Source organism: Thunnus albacares, chromosome 16 (genome assembly GCF_914725855.1).
Source record: "Thunnus albacares chromosome 16, fThuAlb1.1, whole genome shotgun sequence".
NCBI classification, from domain to species: domain Eukaryota; kingdom Metazoa; phylum Chordata; class Actinopteri; order Scombriformes; family Scombridae; genus Thunnus; species Thunnus albacares.
The window spans coordinates 3,922,948-3,942,563 of NC_058121.1; the positions used below are offsets into that span (position 1 = coordinate 3,922,948).

The window sequence follows — 19,616 nt, forward strand, 5'->3', positions numbered from 1 at the left end:
TAAAGTGAGCATTACCTATTATGAAATCCTTTCCTGATTTAAATCATCCTTTTGTTTAGTTTTTTACTGTATTTTTTTGTTGACAAGTTTTTAATGTTTGGTTAATCAAACAATGATCTCTCCCTGCAGGTGCCTTCTCCTTGTCCATACGGGACTGGGACGATGTGAAAGGCGATCATGTTAAGCATTATAAGATCCGCAAGCTGGATAGTGGGGGCTACTACATCACCACCAGGGCTCAGTTTGACACACTGCAGCAGCTGGTTCAGCACTACTCAGGTATAAAAGCTTTTCAGTGACATTTAGACCGCTTCGCTTTTGTTTGTAGAGGTTTATTTTAAGAACATGTTCTGGGTTATGCTATTCTGATACTCTGATTAGTAATTCTGGTTGATTGTAGGACAAGTCTGATTAATTTTAGGACATATTCCAGTTAATGCTAGGTAGTTATTTATTTTAGGTAATCTGGTTCACATTAGGGTTTATTTCAGGATTCAGGTTCATTTGAGGATTTATTCTGGTTAATCTTTGAATGTATTTTAGTTCAATTTAGGGCATATTCATAGGAGTGTTCCAGCTCATTTTAGATTGTATTCTGGTAAATTTTAGGATATTTTAGAGGAAAATGGCTGTGAATACAGACAGGAGTACCTGCAGGGCAGATTTTAAAGCTGCATCAGGCAGCTTTACACTTTAGAGACCCCAAGTGATCTCTGAAATTAAAATAAATTGAATCTATGGCACACCTGTAAGTATTATTAAGATACTGTTCTTCATTGTAGCCTCAAAATTTGCAGTTTGTATTTTTGATTTAAATAAAACCTACAGCACTGGGAGAACATAATATGTCAATGTGCCAGAAAACTACCAAGGCTGCCCCTCAGTGGGCCAGAGTAAAAATACATGATGGACCGCCTTGCCCACTCTCTATTAAAAAAAGAAACCTGCATATGTTACTGTAGAGATATATGTCATATCGTAAGATCTGTATGTTGACACCATGGCCCCATTTGTACAAGCCAGAATAGCAACGTCAATGTCTCACTTCCTATCCGGTGTCCATTTCCTTGAATTGATCCAAAAATGCATCGCAGACGCTGTTACACTGAATAATTGCATTTAGTGTGCACGCACATTTCACACGCAGGAATAAAAGGTTGCACTTAGCATGAGACACATATAGACAGAAATGGAAATGTATGTCAGATCGGTTACATTTGCACCCTTACTGCACATACATGCATTTATTTCAGTGCAGCACAACAGAGCAGCAAACAGGTAACATCATGTGGTAGAGAGAGCGGAAAAGGCGTTTTGTTAGCGCCCTTCCTGAACAAACAGAGACAGGGAGTTAGTGTGTCAGAGTTTCAGTTTGCATCACTGTGAGCTCATCCAGATGTGTGTATTCTGGCCGTGTGTGCTGTCAGGAGATGGTCACAGCATCTGTGCCGCCGACACACATATTTGATTATTAGATTTACGGGATGAGACAGCGATCACTGGTTTAGTTTTACTCATGCATTATTTCTTTCTCTGTATCTCTTGTTTGAGTTTCTTTTTGTGTGTTGTTGTTTTTTTTATTCTATGTCTTTGAGTAATGATGATGTGTATTTGAGTCTGTGATCTCATTTGTTCTTTTACATTTGTTGTTTTGTAACTCCCGTTCATTGGCTCCCTCTCACTGCAAAAAGGATATTTTTCCTGCCACGCTCCAGTTGGCACATTGACATATCGATGTTTAAGCCCTAAAATCAACACCATGGATTTTCTGTATGTGTTTGTGTCATGGCACATTAACCGTCCCTCTACATTTTATCGCCATTCTAGATGACGTATGGAGCCGACAGCACACCTTTGCAAATAACCTTGACTCTTTTCAGGGCTCCTGCTTTTATTGCTTTCTGCTTTCTTCTATTTTTCATCCCTTTTTAAATGAGAAAGAAAGAACACATGGCCTTGAGAATCAGCGAGGCTGCTCAACAGAATGCCAATCATATTTAAAGTGAGACTATGTAACTTTTGAAAGAACAAATAACACAATCTTCTTACAAATGAAAAGTTGAATACATAAACAATAAAACACACATTTGCTCAATTCATTCATTCCACTCAGGGGTTTTGCTGCTACAACCTAACTTGGTCTGTTATAAACAGTAGAGACTTTATGTCTCTTCTCTACACGTACTACTGGAACATATGGAAGCCCGTTTCTGCCAGTAAAACAAAATTACGAGTTACTAATTTGGATTTACAATTTCTAAGCCAAGATAATTAGATTTATTAGATAGTGAGTCAACAATTTGACTTCCTGTTACTGTTTCATTTTGATTTCACTAAGTTAAAACAGAGTTTACTAATAATAATAATAATAATGATAATACATTTTATTTATTATTTTATTTATTCACTAAGTTAGTTAAAACTGAGTCAAACTTGTGACTTACTATCTTTGTGACATAATCTACCTAATGTTAGATTAAAAGTCAATATTATGAAATAGTGTGTCAAAATGATGACTTATGTAAATTATGAGATAATAAGTAATAGCAATTATAATCACAATTATTAATAGCAAAAGTCAACATTTGACTTACTCACCAAATCATCATTTTGACTAACCATGAGTATTTCTGACATTCCTAACGTTTCATCTTTTTTTCCTGGCGGATATGGCCTTCCATAGGTACACTATATTTTGCATGTCATAAACACTATCATGAAAGTACAACAATGAGTAAACACACTGTACTTCACCAGGAGACATTTTAGTTATTTCCTGCTTCCGCTCGGTCTCAGTCACGTAGCCCAGTGATGATGTCTTTAAAGCGACTGAGCATCATCCTGTAATTGCCTCTTGTGGACACAGTGGCTGCTGTTCAGCAAAAGTTACATCATCCCACTTGAAAGCATTTATGTGATTATCGCATCTTTCAGTGCATTTTGACAGCATATGTTTTGGTTTGTGAAAAAATAGGCAATCCCAATGAAAATTAAAGCAGTGTATGTATGTATTGCTTTCAACCCATCCATTCATGTGCTCAGATGAGTGTCATTTTTTTAAACTGACACTAAGGTGAGCTAAGGTTGGAAATTGAATCTGCTCAGGTTTGGTTATTGATTATAAAACTGTCATAAATCATTATATTCAATTATTATCATTATGAAGAAACCAAAGCAGAGAGTCTAGTTTAGGAGGTTGAATAAATTGATCTACTACAGAATGTAGCACAATGCAAAGATCCATCGCTGACAGGCTCTTCCTTTAACATGAAATTAGCTGTCAGTAGAGAGTAATGGTTTCAACTCATTAACTCCGATCAAAGCTCTATCGCTCGAAATTCATAATTTTAAACTGCCATGTCTTTCTAGGAAACGCTGCCTGTTTTGATGTTTCCTGTGTGTATACAGTCCACATATTGACAGGTTTTATGACAGCCAGCAGAGTGAACTGAGGGTTGTATTGATGCCTAAGTGGAGCAGCTGAGGCAGCAGGCAGGCAGCCCAGATGGGCTTTGATGGCAGAGTTGCAGGTTGAGCACTCCCACGGGTGTCACACAGGCCTTTATCTCGTCTTTACTGCCCCATGCAATCACCCTGGAGTCTTATCACTGGCAGCAGAGAGGGAGGGGGGTCACTTTGTCCCCTCAGCATTAGAAGGTAGGCAAGGGGGGCTCTTTCTAGATATCAGCTTGGAGGTATCAACGGAAACTCTACCATAATCCACTGGCTTAATCGATGACAGGCAAACACAAGAGCTTCCTCCAGAGTAAAAGCAAGAGATGTTTGACTTCATGACACAGATGACATGGTGTCATCAGCTAAAGTGATCGAAATGGAAGCAGCTGGAGTACCACTCAGCCGCCTAAACAAGCATTAGGCCACAGACTGTTAATGCTTCTCACGGTGCATAAAATCCCTGTCTTTATGTTTAACCACAACTGTGTCCATATACATTTCCTAGAAGAGCGACTGACGGCCCCAAGCTATCTCTTTACATAATTTACCATCATTATCGTAAAGCATAGGTGAGTCGAAGATGCCATTTGCCAAAGTGAGTGTAACATAGAGACTAGACTTCTTTTACGAGCTGCACTGATACTTTCTGCTTTGGTACTGCAGCAGTAGCAGCAGCATGAGAAACTTTTACTGTGTATTCATTCAGCAAGATTGTTCCACCACAGCAAGAATACTGCTATAATTTTTTTTTTTTTTTCACATAGAGGACTCCTTAGATGGCTGTACATAGGAAGTGAAACATCAAATGAAATTCAGTGATAGAAAATTATGAAATGCATAATTTTTGTATGCCTTATTTTATATTACAGTGCAAATTATTTCTGAAAATAATAAAATGCGAGTCAGAAAGAAAAAACAATGTAGCGACATTCCTCAACCGAGGATTATTGTGTGCTTTATCCAAGTTACTAGTATTACTATAACACTGGCAGTTGGGTTTACATATTTGAGACACACAAAATAAAAGATGAGAAGAGGCTCAGATAATATGACTTTTAGTAAAGGTCAAGTTCCAAAAACAAATATATCCAGCTGCAGCCGCATGCATAAACGTGTGATATCTACAGACACACTTGGTTAGGCTTAGGCATGAGGAGGGGGGTGGTTAGGGTTAGTGTTAGGGGTTTGTAGGTAGTAGGGGTCATATAGTAAAATGGGTGTGTCGTGTAGGGTTAGGCTTGGTCTGCAAGATCGCAGCTAGATCCTTCTCTCCAAAAACACTGGATCCCACACTTCCCATAATGTGACTCTATAGTGGCTCCCTGCCTAATAAATGCCCCTTTTTTGTTGTTGTCTGTTTGTTTGCAGATTTTTTATTTCCCATCATGCCTTTATTATCAAGTTGACAGTAGAGAGGTGACAGGAAATGAGGGGGGAGAGAGATTTGGAATGACATCCCATAAAGGTCCTCTGATGTCATCAGGGTCATTTTGGCAGACTTGACAAAGCTCCTCCAGAGCCCCAGGAGATGTTAAAGAACTGTTTAATTGGCTGAGTAGTACTCCACATGATTAGTAAACTGATGTAGGTGTTGGAATTTGAGGTGTTAGAACTGTGAAAGCATCTCTGCTTCACTGGCTGCTGTGAATAAATTCTGAGGACCTTGTGCTAAAACGTGTACATGCAGGCAGCACTTTGGTTAATGTGATGATCAGGAAGAGCACATTAGACTGATTACTGCTGGATCCTCTTCCGTGGAAGCAGCCTGTGTGCCATTCAGGAAGTTAACAGAAAGGAATTGATTTTCAGCTTTGATGTTTACTCCACTCTCTGTTGTCCTACTTGTTGTGCCGCTTTGAGAATCCACCTTTACCATCCTTTGCTTTCCTCTCTCTCTCTTGCCAGATGCTTTGCTAACTCTCTGTACATCTCTCTTTTTGCTTTTATTTGTGCCTCGCTGTGCGCCGTTCGCAGACCGAGCCGCGGGGCTCTGCTGTCGCTTGGTGGTTCCCTGCCACAAAGGGATGCCCCGCCTCGCCGACCTGTCTGTCAAAACCAAAGACGTGTGGGAGATCCCGCGGGAGTCGCTGCAGCTGATCAAGCGTCTTGGGAACGGGCAGTTTGGGGAGGTCTGGATGGGTACGGATCCAGTCGCCTCTGGAAGAAGAGGCCACATGGAAGGAGCCACACTGAGTTAGCAGAGACACCAGACCAACTCCAAAACACAAGCAAATAATCCAGTCTGGGAGGCGGGGGGAGGTGGGGGGATCAAATGAGAAACTGGGGCAGGAAATTTTGATAATTCTCAGTTTGGGAATGTTGCCAGGGAAATACTTCTGGTTTTATGACCCCTCCTCCCAAAATCATGTGGAAAAACATCCAGTGTGTCAGGAGACTCTGCTCTCACAGTCTAAAGATGGCCTCCTTCCATGTCCCTCACTGCATGCGCCTCTCCCCGGTAGTTAACCCTGTGTGCCTTGCCTTCCCTCCCCTGTAGAGAGTGCGGATGGTTTGTGCTTTAATTTAACGGGCGTGTGTGTGAACTACATCCCTGACACTATGGGCTTGAGTCATGATGCCTGGGAGATCAGCAGAGACGCACTTGAGTTGGAAGTAAAGCTTGGGACGGGATGTTTTGCTGATGTGTTTTACGGTAAGGGACCACCCCCTCCCCCCTCAACCCCCCCTTTTTAATTCTCTGTGGGCCACCCTGGGAAAAAATATGAAGATTTCCATCAGTGTTTTTCCCTGCATTCTAATAAATGTGGCAAGAAACAATTTGCAATTTTGTTTACTAATTGGAGATGAAAGCAAATTCTATCTTATCCCTCTCCAGCATTCCCGCAGGATTTTTGCGTGTTTGTTTTGTAACACATAATCCTTGAAATCAGCTCTTGCTGTTATTTACAGTAATTAATTGAATATGCTCTGAAGTATGGAACTCCAAAATGATCGATATTAAAAAAATAAATATGACATTATAAAAGAAGCTATCAAATGAATTAATAAAGTAAAATGTATAAAAAGTTAGGTGTTCCTCTTATAAAGGTTTTTAGGATCTCAATGCTGCAGAGGTAACTTAACCAGCTAGCTGCTGCTGTTGGCACTAGCTCTTCACTTTGCTGCCAAGAAAGAATCTAAGTAAAAATGCTAGTTAGCTGGCTAACTAGGTAACATGTAGCCTTATTAAGCTAAATAAAACTAGAGGTTCACTATTGTGTCTGGGCATTGTGTTTATTTACAACAGCAGTAGCTGGTTGATTGATAATTACTGTGGCATTGTTGGGAGCTAGCTGGTTAAAGTCTAACTGAAATTAAATTGTGTTTCTTTCTACTGTAGCATACAGATCCATTTTGTAAATTACATGTACTGTGCTCTCTTTTGGGAAAAAAAATCAAGATGGACTCAAGATGGAGAAATTTATATTCTATGATTTTATGACGGCGCCCTCTCCCTGTGCATGTATCAGAATGCTGTTAAGTGCAAATAGCCAGTCAAAGCCCTTTAAAGTATTGTGTAAAGCCTTTACCTCATTCTGTCATTAGCTAACAGTGACAGTGACTAACGGCTTGACAGCAACCGGAGACACAACACATAAAGAACCACAGACTTTTAACAACATCCCACATTAGCTCTCTAGCTCCCTAGCTAATGTCCGCTCCTTATCTCTTAGCAAAGACACATCTTATCCTGCACTTAAGCTCGCTGGATGAGCTAACAGACAGACAGACAGATAAGTGAAAAATGACAATCATTTTACAGGCCGTATAACTAATCAGCTAGTCTGCTGTAGAATTTTGAACAGCTTAAAAACTTTGCTGCAAATGTCAACATCGTGCAGTGTAGATGCTAAATGGTTATTCTTCAGTAGCACTGCTAACAAAAGACTGTCCTCTTTAGTTTGTAAGCTTACAGATTGTTTTATAGTGTGTCTCCATGCACCCACTGGCTCTGCTGTCACTCAAGCACATGCACTGTTCCACATTACGACCTTTTTCTGCCTTTCAGTAATTCAGTAATCTCTGACATCATTTTTTGTGATGTCAGTTGGGCTTTAAATTTGGTAGCAGTCCTTTTAAGAGAGGCTGGGGGCCTTTTAATTGGCTGAGGAGCACAGATTTGTGACACTACTGTCATAAAAAGAGACACTGTTAAAATATAAATGTAATTACAGAAAATTCAATTATGAACTAAAAAATGACTTTCGAAAAGGGGAATCTGAAATAAAAACTTATGATATAAGATTAAAACTAATAATATTTAATATTTTCTTATATTATATATCTTATATTTATCTTTTACTTTATTACTACTTATTTGTATAACAGTCATTTTGTTCTTCCATATATAAAACATGAGCGTGTGCATTCTGATCATATTCCAGCTGGACAGATACTGGGAGGAGGGCTTCTCCCAGATGACACCCAGTTTCTGGGATCCTTTTACATCTCCACCCAGCAGGTGACCATCACCCGCTTGGCCCCGACTCCCAAAATGTCTGCACAGCTGCATCACTGAAAAAGCCTGCTCTGATTTATGAGCTAACTCTTAAATTAAACCCCCCCAAACCCGCCGAACACATGTAGACCAAGTGTTAGCTGATGGGCTCTGTTGTCCCTTTGGGTCACTACTAATATTCCTGCATCCATTACTGTGACAGAAAGAGATAAATGGAGCACTACTTTATTGGAGTGATTACAGTGATCCATATCTTATTATGCGTGCTCTGACACAGTAGCTCGAGGCAGTGCACATTGGCAGCATAGACATGCTGTGTTACAGTAACTGGCGTGCAACCAGTGAGGAGCTTACAGGCTTGCTTTTGTTAATCATCCTACAAAGGATTATCTGCTCCCGTGTTGGAGTATTGTGGCTCTCAAAGCCCTGCTGGATCCCTCTCTTGGCTTTTAAAAGCCATCTCAAATCAAGGTCCACTCTAAATCTCATACCCATTTAATTATCCTTCAGCACAACCTCTGTGTATGAGAATTAAAAACAAGCTGATTCTCATACTGTCTCCTGATCTCATTCTATGTTGCATGTTTACTTCACTGTCATTTCAAAGCAAGACTTATGCCCTTGTTTTTGACTACACTTGCCTCTCACCTGCCAATCATCTCTTCTGATTGGACCTTGGGGTAGTCAAGTCTGACTTTGAACTAATGTCATTTGAATATGACTTGATATTCCTACTGTACTGATGCCAGTGTGTGTGTATATGCCAGGAACGTGGAACGGCACCACTAAGGTGGCGGTAAAGACTCTGAAGCCTGGCACCATGTCCCCTGAGTCCTTCCTGGAGGAGGCTCAGATCATGAAGAAACTCCGCCATGACAAGCTGGTGCAGCTCTACGCCGTGGTATCTGAGGAGCCCATTTACATCGTCACAGAGTACATGGGCAAAGGTAGATGAACACACACACAAACATATGCATATATACACACACTGTTCATTAACAGACCCCTTGAGTTTTTGCACTTTTTGTCATGCAGTCTCATAGACTTAATTTTATAATACTTTCATTCATTATTTTTAGCCTCTAGAGTTTAAGTCAAACCCCTCTTTCATCAAAGAGAAAACATGTCAAGCTTCTTGATGCAACATTGATGCAACATCGTTCAATATACCCCATAATATCCCTCATAGTAAAGGCCTAAAACTGAGGTCCAAACCCGGGTAATCATGTCTTTAAAACCCAACCCGATTGGGCCAAGTTGGTACTGCCAAACTTGAGACCCCAACCCAAGATCAGAATTTATATTTTTGCTTTATGTCATCCATACTGATCATTAGTTCCTCTGGCTAATACAATGCATCAGCTACACTCATCTCATGCCCTTAATTGGCAAGAGGAAAACTTGTGGAGTGTTGGAAATGAAAAGGGTTCAGCATTAATGTGGTCAATACATGAGGCATAATGGTAAGGTTGGTATGAGGTAGGAAAGGTCAGGGGAACTCCAAAATCATTTAGACTCTTCCTCTAGGGACTATGAATTTCCACAGTAAATGGAGATGTTGAAATATAAAGTGTTGGATAGAGTTACTGACTGACCAATGGACACCACCAACCTTCCCTTTGATTGACCCTAACTGCCACACTATTAAAAATTTGAAAAATAGCAAGCAAAATGTACTAAAGGGTCTGAATCCAAAGGCCTGTACTCTTTGTGTGCCTCTTCATGTTCTGTTGTGTTTATAGGCATGTAGTACAAGCGTGCAGACATTGCAAAACATATTCAATCTAAGTGTTTTTGTTCCATTTCAGTCAGAATAACAGTAACTGTTCTGGTATGGTAAAGCCTTTGTTTCAAAGAGGCTGAAGATGATTAAGGCCTTCAAAACAATCCTCCAAAACACTGGAATTTAGAAACCCCACAAGAAAGAGCTGTAGACGCACATTAAATGCTAGAGAACACAAGAATGGAAACTTTGATGTGCATCATTGTGTTGCATGCAGAGGCTGCCACATCTAGGTCAGCCCACTGAGTTAGATAGAAGAATGTGTTTTCAAAAAAAACAATCCAGGGTGAAATATTGTGGATGTCAAAGTATTTTGTGGTGACCATCAAGTCCGCTATCCTGTTTTTATCCTGTAACTGTCATTATTGTTGATGATATGAAGTAGAACTGAAAAGACAAATTACAAACCCCATGTCTCCAAAACATTCAGCCGTCAGATCGTTGCTTTTGATTTGTAGTTGTTGAATTACAAACAGTTCCTATAGAAGCTGGGAGCAGTGGGATACCAGTGATTCACTGATGGATGTAGGCCACACAGTTTATGTCTTCATTGTTTGTATGTTTACATGGACTGATATCAGACATCTGTTTATGTCCACTCACTGTAGGAAGCCTGCTGGACTTCTTGAAGGATGGAGAAGGACGGGGGTTGAAGCTGCCTAACCTGGTGGACATGGCTGCACAGGTATATATAGATCAAATCACATGCCATTTACTTTGTTTTATCTGTACACTTGCTTTTTTAAAATTAGCTTTGTGCAAAAAACTTTTCAGATACTTTTGAAACTACTTAATACTTAAAACCTCTCCTGGACAGTAAATTCTCAGACAGAACCAGGCCTTTTTGAAACCAGCTTATATTAGAAAAAGGCCTTTATTTCTAATTTCCCCTGTTTTAAAGGTCCAGCGTGTAGAATTTAGTGGCATCTAGCTGAACAGACTCGGCAGAAATGGAATATAATATTCATAAGTATGTTTTAATTAGTGTATAATAACCTGACAATAAGAATCATTGTGTTTTCGTTAGCTTAGAATGAGCCCTTTATACCTGCATAGGGTGCTGGTCCTCTTCCACAGAGGCCACCATGTTGCACCGCCATGTTTCTACAGTAGCCCATAATGGACAAACCAAATACTGGCTCTAGAGAGGACCTTTGCATTTTTTGTGAGTTTCGTGGCCACCATAGGTTCCCCTACATGCTTGGAAGGGGAGGGGGAGAGGAGGGGTATTCAGTTAGTTGCAATCTGCAACCTCACCGTTAGATGCCACTGAATTCTACACACTTGTCCTTTAAAAATACATTTTATAATTTTTTAGTTTAAAAAAACTCCCCTTTCTGATCTGCTCCCATGCTCATTGGCTGTTGAAGCTGTTTGCTACTAATGTAAACTCAAAATTTCTGCCATATTTATCTGTTGTCTTGATAAATTCATAATGGAAATTTCTACAGCACTAATTCCATCAATTCAGAGTCATGTCATACTCATTTTTATTCAGAAAATATTTAAATTCAACTCTTTCTATTTTTGTTTGCTGTTAAGCCTCAGTTAATGAAACTCAACACTTCATGCACCAAAATTTCACATTAAAATCCCTCAGCGAATGTAATTATTTCCTTTTCTGATTGGCTTTTAATTTGAAAGAAGAAAACAGAAGAAAAATGTACATATTCTAGTGAGGTGCTGGCTTTCAGGAAGACATAAAAAATAATGATAATGGGAAAGCTGATCACTCATAACTCTGACACAATCATTTATTTCAACATATAAAGAGCGATGTTCCCACAAACTTCTTTCTTCAGCATAAAATCCAACAGTCACCGGACCGATGTTTATACTAACTAGGACAGATGTTTCAAATTAGGACAATCAGCCTGAAGGACATAGAAATAGAGTCTCTTGAGAGGACAGTCCAGACAAGGCTTTTAATGTGAATAATATGCAGGAAGTGATGAGTTGTGTTGACGGTGGTGTGTTTCTGTTAAAAAGAAAAACATGACATGACTCTATTGTTGATTTAATTAAATTAGCGTTGTGTACTTGTACATTATGTTGTCCATTATTTGAATACCAGCTTTTATCTGAGAACTTAACAATATGTGAGTTCAGATGGAAGCAGATCAGTTGCAGTATTCAGCAGAGACAACAAGACGATAGTTTCCATCAGCGTTGATACAGCCTTGCTCATTGTGCTGTGCTCCAGGTGGCAGCGGGCATGGCCTACATCGAGAGGATGAACTACATCCACAGAGACCTGCGCTCCGCCAACATCCTGGTCGGAGACAACCTGGTGTGTAAGATCGCTGACTTTGGCCTGGCCAGGCTCATCGAAGACAACGAATACACAGCTCGGCAAGGTGGGGCTTTTCCTCTCCTCTCCCACAGACACACACACACACGTATACATACACAGTATTTACTGCACATACTTAATGCTCCCACTCACACACACACACACAGTCATACTGTATGGCTGCATTAGGTCATGGAGAGAATTTTCTCAGCAGGCCACATCATTTGCAACACACCCACATCAAAATGTTGAGCAAATAGTTAACAGTGAAGCCATAATCAGAGTCAGCTCCAAATGTTTGCTCACTGTTGCACTGAAACAGAGAGTGGACACTCCTGTCCCCAGAGAGAGAGACTTATACAGCATTTACTGTACAGAAGAGACTGTTACTCAAGTATTGACCATCCAAGCTGTTCAGTGTTTGGAACATTTGTCAGTGAGCTGATTAAAGAAATCTGCCAAGCTTGACGGTTCATCCTTGACTTTGGAAAAAGTAGTTCCCAACTCAAAGTCCACTTAGTAGATTTCTTTGGGGGCTTTGAACTACATCACATGGTCTTCATCAGCAGATTGGGTTGGTCCAGTTGTCATCACATGATCTAAGTATTATATTGCTCCATACTTAGGTCGCTTTAAGTACAATACATAGGTCACGTTATGACAGCTGAATTATCTGAGTGAAAACTGAGTAATTCCAGCAGCCGTTGAGGGTCATGATATGTGGCTGAGAGCTCTGGAAGAAATCTAGTAAGTGGACCTTGAGTTCAGATTTGTTTTTGTCAAAGAAATTTGGCATTTCATTTGTTAATGAATTGATTTTATTTCAAAAGCTGATTGTTTTTCATCATATATTAGCCTGTTTCAACCTCTGCCGCAAATGTGGCTCATATCAAGTCAAGCACCAATAAGCAGTGTCTGTCTACACCCAGTCTACATCTGTAAATGTCCGTCATCTCCCTGTTGGTTAGTTTGAGCTCATGACTGCTGTTCCTCTTGATGAAGTTTATTATCGCTCAGCGATGCCGTCATGATTCTTGAGATTTATTTTCTGCCTTTGACATATTAAATTGTTTTGCAGCGCACATGTTTTTGGAGCTCTGTTAGTTGTTTCGCTTTGCTTTTAAAAGTCATATCAAAGTGCTGACTGTCAGACCTCCTTAAGCTGGCAGATGTTGTAAATTAGCATTCAGCCTAACATTACCCAGCTTTGTAGAAGTGATTGTACGTCTGATTAACCTCCCGAACCCTGATTTTCCTCTTCAACATTCCACTAAGTAGGCCTAAAATACTCTGTGACAGAGCTTGTCTGCACCTCTTTAGGTTTTAGAAGTGAATAGATCTTGAGCAGAATAGAAATGAGCTATTACTAAGGCAAAACACACATCTGTCCTGGCACATATAAGCACTTTAAAAGTTGACAAAGTTAGGGGACAGATTACAAAATGAATGGTCAAAATGAAAGCAGCATGTTGATGATGCTGACTTTCCCAGTATGAGTAAAGCACCAAAAATGCTGAATCATTCACTTCCCATAATGACACTCAGTAACATCCTTCTTTCAAACTCCACAGTCCCAGTTGGTAACGCAGGCTTAAAAAAATTATAGCATCCGAGCCCTCCACAGTAAGATAACCATGATGACATCATCAGGTTTACTTTCTCAGTCATTATAAAACTGTTGTCACAGGCTGAGTAGTACTCCTCAAATAGCGCTGGGAGATTAAAACCATATATGTAATGAAAGAAACATTTCCTTGATAATAGATAATAAATCACATGGCACTCCTTTAGTAATTCCAGCCTACTTCCCAGAATAGACACAGAAGAGTTGATTGAGACAGATAAACACACCAAATGCTTCCAGTCTCAAACAGCAGCAATTAGACAGATCCACCCAACATAACATAACATATCTGCTTGATGATGAACATAAGTGATCTAAGAAATGAGCTCCCTGGCTATAAACATTTCATACTGCAGGAGTTTTAAGGATTCATACTGACAAGATTGGTTTTGTATAATTTATTTGGTAACACTTTATTTCAAGTCCTCCTATTTATCATTTATAAGCAGTATATATAAACATTTAATAAAGTTTCTAACTTCTACTAAGAAGATATATTTTATATCATTAGAACTGTGTTTTACTGTGTTTATATTCCATCATCCTCTTATGAACTATAGGAGGAGTTATAGGGTGGTTAATACATTAATAATACATAAACACTTATGTATGCTTATAACTACATTATAATGTCTTACAAGCTATTTATTAACTCTTTATATACTGTTTGTAAATGCTAAATCGGGGACTTACCATTTATTTCTTTAAAGATCCCCTCCAGACATGTAAAAATATTCTGCTTTGAGTAATAATTTGTGTCCGATATGTTTTTTCATTGTGTTGACATTGTTAGAAATTCTTAAAATTACACCCGCCCCCTTTTTCAAACTAGTTGTGATGTCACAAACTATGCTCATATATAAACGTCTTAAACTCAGATTGAAAGTGAACACAGAAAAACCTTCACTCTTCAGTAGATGAATGTGAAAACAAACTCTGCACATACATCATTCTGCACAGTGGAGCTCAAACAGCCGACATCCAAGGAACAAGAGGAAAAACTTTTTTTCCTTTTTTTTTTTTCTTTCTTCTGTTTTTCAGTTTGAAGCCTGTGCAAATCTTGGTCATTTTTTCACATTCTGAATAGTCTAACAGGGAATTTTAAGCTCAATAGAAACTTGACTTAATTTATATTGGGATGATATATACTGATATCGACTGGATGGAAAAAAATATAGTAATGACATTTTTGCCCAATTTTTATCAGCTGAGTTCCACCATTACCTAGATAGTAGCAGAGATGGCATTGAACAAGTTATCAAGAGAAAATGACAATGCCAGCTGGTCCAGAAGACCACAACTCTTTACCAAACACTTGTTGTTTTAGGGGTACAATAGGTCACTAGTCAATTGTTATGGAATTTTCCATCTTTAGAGGTTATAAATTGGGTTACATTGGGTCAAGCTTGGCTTTGAGGTCAGACTTCAGCTGTCTGTGATGTTTTGGGGAAGGCAGAAACCTCTTTGATAGAGGGTATATCAGCATTTCCATGGTTACCAAGGTCAGAAGAGGCTTCCCTAAACAACAGAGATGGGTGGATGACACAGTCAGACGGTCCAACCAAAACTGCTGAAATTACATGCAACGTGACTTAAACTGTCACAGGTAAAGTGCAGTTCCTTGTTTAGAAACTAGTGAACCAGTCAGACTAATTTTTCATATTGTAGTTTGATAAAGACGAGGACTCAGACCTTCAGAGGGCAGAACAGAAAGAGACAGCATCGTTTTTGGTTCTCCACTTGGCCAACTGCTTCAATAAACATTTTCAGCATTAAGACATAAAAAGTCTCGTGTTCGCCTGTCTCCACTGCTGACCATCGCTCAAAATATCCACACCATTAATGCTCATCTCATCTCACTGCAGGCGCAAAGTTCCCCATCAAGTGGACCGCCCCGGAGGCTGCGCTGTACGGCAAGTTCACTATCAAGTCGGACGTGTGGTCGTTTGGCATCCTGCTCACGGAGCTGGTCACCAAGGGTCGGGTGCCTTACCCAGGTGAGGAGTACGAAGGGTTAAATGAGCAGCACAGGGTTTTAACTGTGGTGTAGCTTTCACCTTGAGCCACTGGGAACAAGTCAATAAAGTAGCTTGATAAGGAGAAACCTCTCCTCTCTCGTATGACACGGAGTTCTTACCAAAGTACACACACAGCCTTTTCTATGACGACCGGCGGCCACTCCTGCTGTTTATGGGAGTAAAAGCTTCTTTAATGCTTGGGTAACCTTCAGTTCCCTGCCAGAATGTGAGATAACCCTTAATTACCGCAGCTCGCCTGTGGGACAACTTGGAAACAAAAAGAGAAATAAGAGAAGAGGCGGAGGCCGAGTAGAGCTCCATGCAGGGAGGGGGAACACATGTTTGTCCAGATGGGTCTGGTGGGCTGCTTGTGCCTGAGGGAGAAGGTGAGGAGGGTTAGCATGCAATGAGCTGAGGGAGCAGCATCATTCTAACAGATGTGTAAACAGCTTTCTGAGGCCGTCACTGGGTTTTGTTTTTGACAAAGCAGACAGCGAACCCTTTTAAATATCAGCTACTCAATTAAAAGGCTTTAGCAGATTTAGATTGATAGCGCCGGGGATTTTAAAGCCCGCTGTCTGTTTGTGTTGAAGGTCACCAAGGCAAAATCAAAGCAGTCAGTCTCCTCGGAGCTGTCATATTGATCTGTTTAAGAGCTCCCGGCGCTCTTACTCACCCTCTGTTTGTGTTTGATTTTCAGGCATGAACAACCGCGAGGTGCTGGAGCAGGTGGAGCGAGGCTACAGGATGCCGTGCCCCCAGGACTGCCCCATCTCCCTGCACGAGCTGATGCTGCAGTGCTGGAAGAAGGACGCCGAGGAGCGGCCCACCTTCGAGTACCTGCAGGCCTTCTTGGAGGACTACTTCACAGCCACCGAGCCTCAGTACCAGCCCGGGGATAACCTCTAAACTCCCCTCCCCTTCCAGACCCTCCCCTCAGTCTCCCTCTCTGCGGGGGTCAGCTTGGCTGGGAACGGGACTGGCCGCCAAACAGTGCTGTTCAAAAAAAAAAAAAACGAAAAAAAAAAAACTCTGGAGCCTTCCCAGCCAGGTTTTTATTTTAGGGATGTGTACAGCTTCCTCAGCTCAACCCGAGCATTTCAGTTCCACCACCAACCCCCTCAAAAACACAACCCTCAGTCTCCAACATGCCCCCTGGGGGTCTGAACTCTGAGAATGCGGCGAATGGGGAAGTTTATATGGAGGGGGGGGAGGATGGAGGGAGTCAATGCAATGAAATACCTGTATTCAATGTAAATAAGAAAGGCTTGTTTTAGTTTATTTGTTTGCTTCCGTTTCAGATTTTATTTTCTCCTGCACAAAAATAATAATAATAATGATAAAAATGATAGAGGTAAAGGAAGAGAACCATTTCACGGACGAGCACCTGATGTGTACGTTTGATTTTCTAGAGATCCAACTGGAAGCCTCCATATTTTTTTTTTTCCATTTTCCATATTGTATAAAAAATTCACCCTCACATTATTGCTTTATTCTTGACTCCTCAGTTCATAGTATTGCAGAGGCTTCTTCAGACGTGCATGACGCAGTCCTCCATCATCAGCCTTTTTTTTTCTTTTCTTCGCCTTCCTCAGAGCGCGCTAGCCGTTAGCCTACAACATTCTTTTACAAATGATATACGTCACATTTTGTAAATTACAGCCGAGCGTGTATGGATTTTGAACATATCCCTCCTCGCTTGTAAGATTTTCAGAAAATGTGGGTGGAAATATTTCTGTCTTTCTACCACGAGTGTTTTTATTTTGCTGGAAGAAAGACAGGAGGAGTTAATTTAAGAAGAAGTATGTATGTCTTATCTGAGCTGTCGTTCCCAGGCCTCTCGGCGTCATCACGGTCCTTGTTTTTGGGGAAGTCGGCGTTGACAGCGACATTTTCCTCCTCTCCCTGCACATCTGCGCTCGAGCCTGCTGGGCGCCGACCTGCAGCTCAACCTGGACCACCTCACCTCTTGAGTTATCTTTTATTTTATGTTTTACTGACAAGGTTATATTCTATCAGTATTTGCGTATGTTTTTATTTAACCCTGTCAAAGTGCTCCTTTAAGAGTCAGCTGTACTGTATGTTTAGAGGCCAGTTCATGTTGCAGTTCACTCCATGCAGAATAGAAATGGTTGATTTTGCGATGATGTGACTTTAAAACAGAAACCTTTCTGCATGGGCTGAAATGAACATGAATTGAACCGGGCCCTGCAGCAGGGGTGTGTTTCACACACTGACCCCCTGTGAGATCTGGTCTTAATGCAGATGGTTTCATGGTTCATGGAATCCCCTCATTTTTCAGTTGTACAGCTAAATGGTTTTTAAGTGTCGCTAACTTCCCTCCTTTATATCTTTCATTTCCATTTTTTAACATAACTTGTTTTGTTAATTCAGTGATTTGGCGTTTGAAATTCAGAAAAGAACAATAAACATTTTACACTCTTTCCAAGACACTTATTTTCTACATCCTGTATTGTTTGTGTGCTTAAACAGTTTGGGTGTGTGCATGTTTTTATGTGTGTGATTGTGTGTGCGTGTGTGCGTGTGTGTGTGTGTGTGTGTGTGTGTGTGTGTGTGTGTGTATTTTTTTTTAGACTTCTTACAGGACACAAATTAAAACTAAAACAGCCAATTAAAAATGTAAAGAAAAGTGAAATAAATGTGGGTAATCCATAACAGTGAAATAATAGAAATGGAAGAAAAAACAAGTGGTTGTAGAAATTGATAATAATAAAAATTATCAACATGATTAGACTGTTAAGTTTGCAGATTCATGAGGCTGCTAATCAGCAACTTGCACTTAAATTGCGTTTGTGCCTCACATAGCTATATTTCTTCATTTAGTTCAATATTATTTTATCAATTAATCCCTAATGCCTATATATTTGTATCAGTGCAATGGACAGTTTAGTGTTACATGATAGTGTAAATGGAGTTGCAACATTTTTCATCTAAAAAGACATTTCCCAAAAATTAATAATCTGTATAACTGCAATATCAATTTCTGCTAATAATTATCCTCTTTGTATTCCCATGTTTAGTGTAGGTTTTGTTGTGGATATTTTGAGCGATGGTCAGCACCTCAGTGGAGAAAAGCGCACATGAGCCTTTGATGTCTTAAAGCTGAAAATGTTTATTGAAGTATTTGGCCAAGGAGAACTGAAACATCGAACAATGAAGTCATCTGCAGCTCAGATGTTGTCTCTTTCCGTTCTGCCCCCTGAAAGTCTGAGTCTTAGTCTTTAACCCAAGCAGATCAGCCTGCAATATGAAAAATTAGTCTAATTGGTTCACTAGTTTCTAAACAAGGAACTGCATTTTACCCGTGTCAGTTTAGGTCACGTTGGAACTTCAGGTCACTGTCAGCACATCCTGGTTTCACATTCCACCTATCTGTGTTGTCTAGGACAGACTCCTCCGACCTTGGTGACCATGGCAATGCTGATTTACCCTCTATCAGAGAGGTTTCTGCTTTCCCCGAAACATCACAGACAGCTGGAGTCTCAAGGAGAGGAGAAAATGTTCCATTCCTGCTTAAGAATTACAGTGTGACCTAAAGGCCCAGGCTTGACCCAGTGTAACCCAATTTGTAACCCCGAAAGATGGAAAATTCCATAACAATCCCCTCTTATTGATCATAAGATCAATACCAATTACCAATTAATCATTAGATTTGCAGACCGTCAGAGTGCATCTACAGAGCAGAAACAACATGTACATTACAGATTCATTCTTTCACACAGGAAACCAAGAGTATATATATATATATATATATATAAATCAACTATTACATAAAACAAAAGTCATCAAGAATCAATCTTTTGAAACCATAATTCAGTTAAGATCAATACATACAATCAGTAAGTTAGATAAAACCCCTCTTGTGTACCCCCTCAGCACTCCTGTCATGTGACCCATGAGTTCCGTCTTCCGGCCACCAGGGGCAGTTATGAGGCAAATCCTAAAAGAAGGATCCCCTGAAA

The 19,616-nt window shown here is 40.2% G+C and overlaps 1 protein-coding gene across 5 annotated transcripts in view; it reads left to right on the plus strand.

Moving 5' to 3' along the window:
* Positions 1-18,077, plus strand: part of fynb (FYN proto-oncogene, Src family tyrosine kinase b) — a 77,327-nt gene extending 59,250 nt beyond the window's left edge. For 3 of the 5 annotated variants that reach the window (XM_044377240.1, XM_044377238.1, XM_044377241.1), the window contains 8 exons: positions 130-279; positions 5,431-5,595; positions 5,954-6,109; positions 8,683-8,862; positions 10,307-10,383; positions 11,902-12,055; positions 15,481-15,612; positions 16,334-18,077. In XM_044377240.1, the coding sequence (XP_044233175.1) occupies positions 130-279; positions 5,431-5,595; positions 5,954-6,109; positions 8,683-8,862; positions 10,307-10,383; positions 11,902-12,055; positions 15,481-15,612; positions 16,334-16,542 (1,223 nt within the window). In that variant the 3' untranslated portion in view covers positions 16,543-18,077. The remainder of the gene's footprint in view (positions 1-129; positions 280-5,430; positions 5,596-5,953; positions 6,110-8,682; positions 8,863-10,306; positions 10,384-11,901; positions 12,056-15,480; positions 15,613-16,333) is intronic. The other 2 variants (XM_044377242.1, XM_044377243.1) reach the window with 2 other exon arrangements.
* Positions 18,078-19,616: the final 1,539 nt, after the last annotated feature.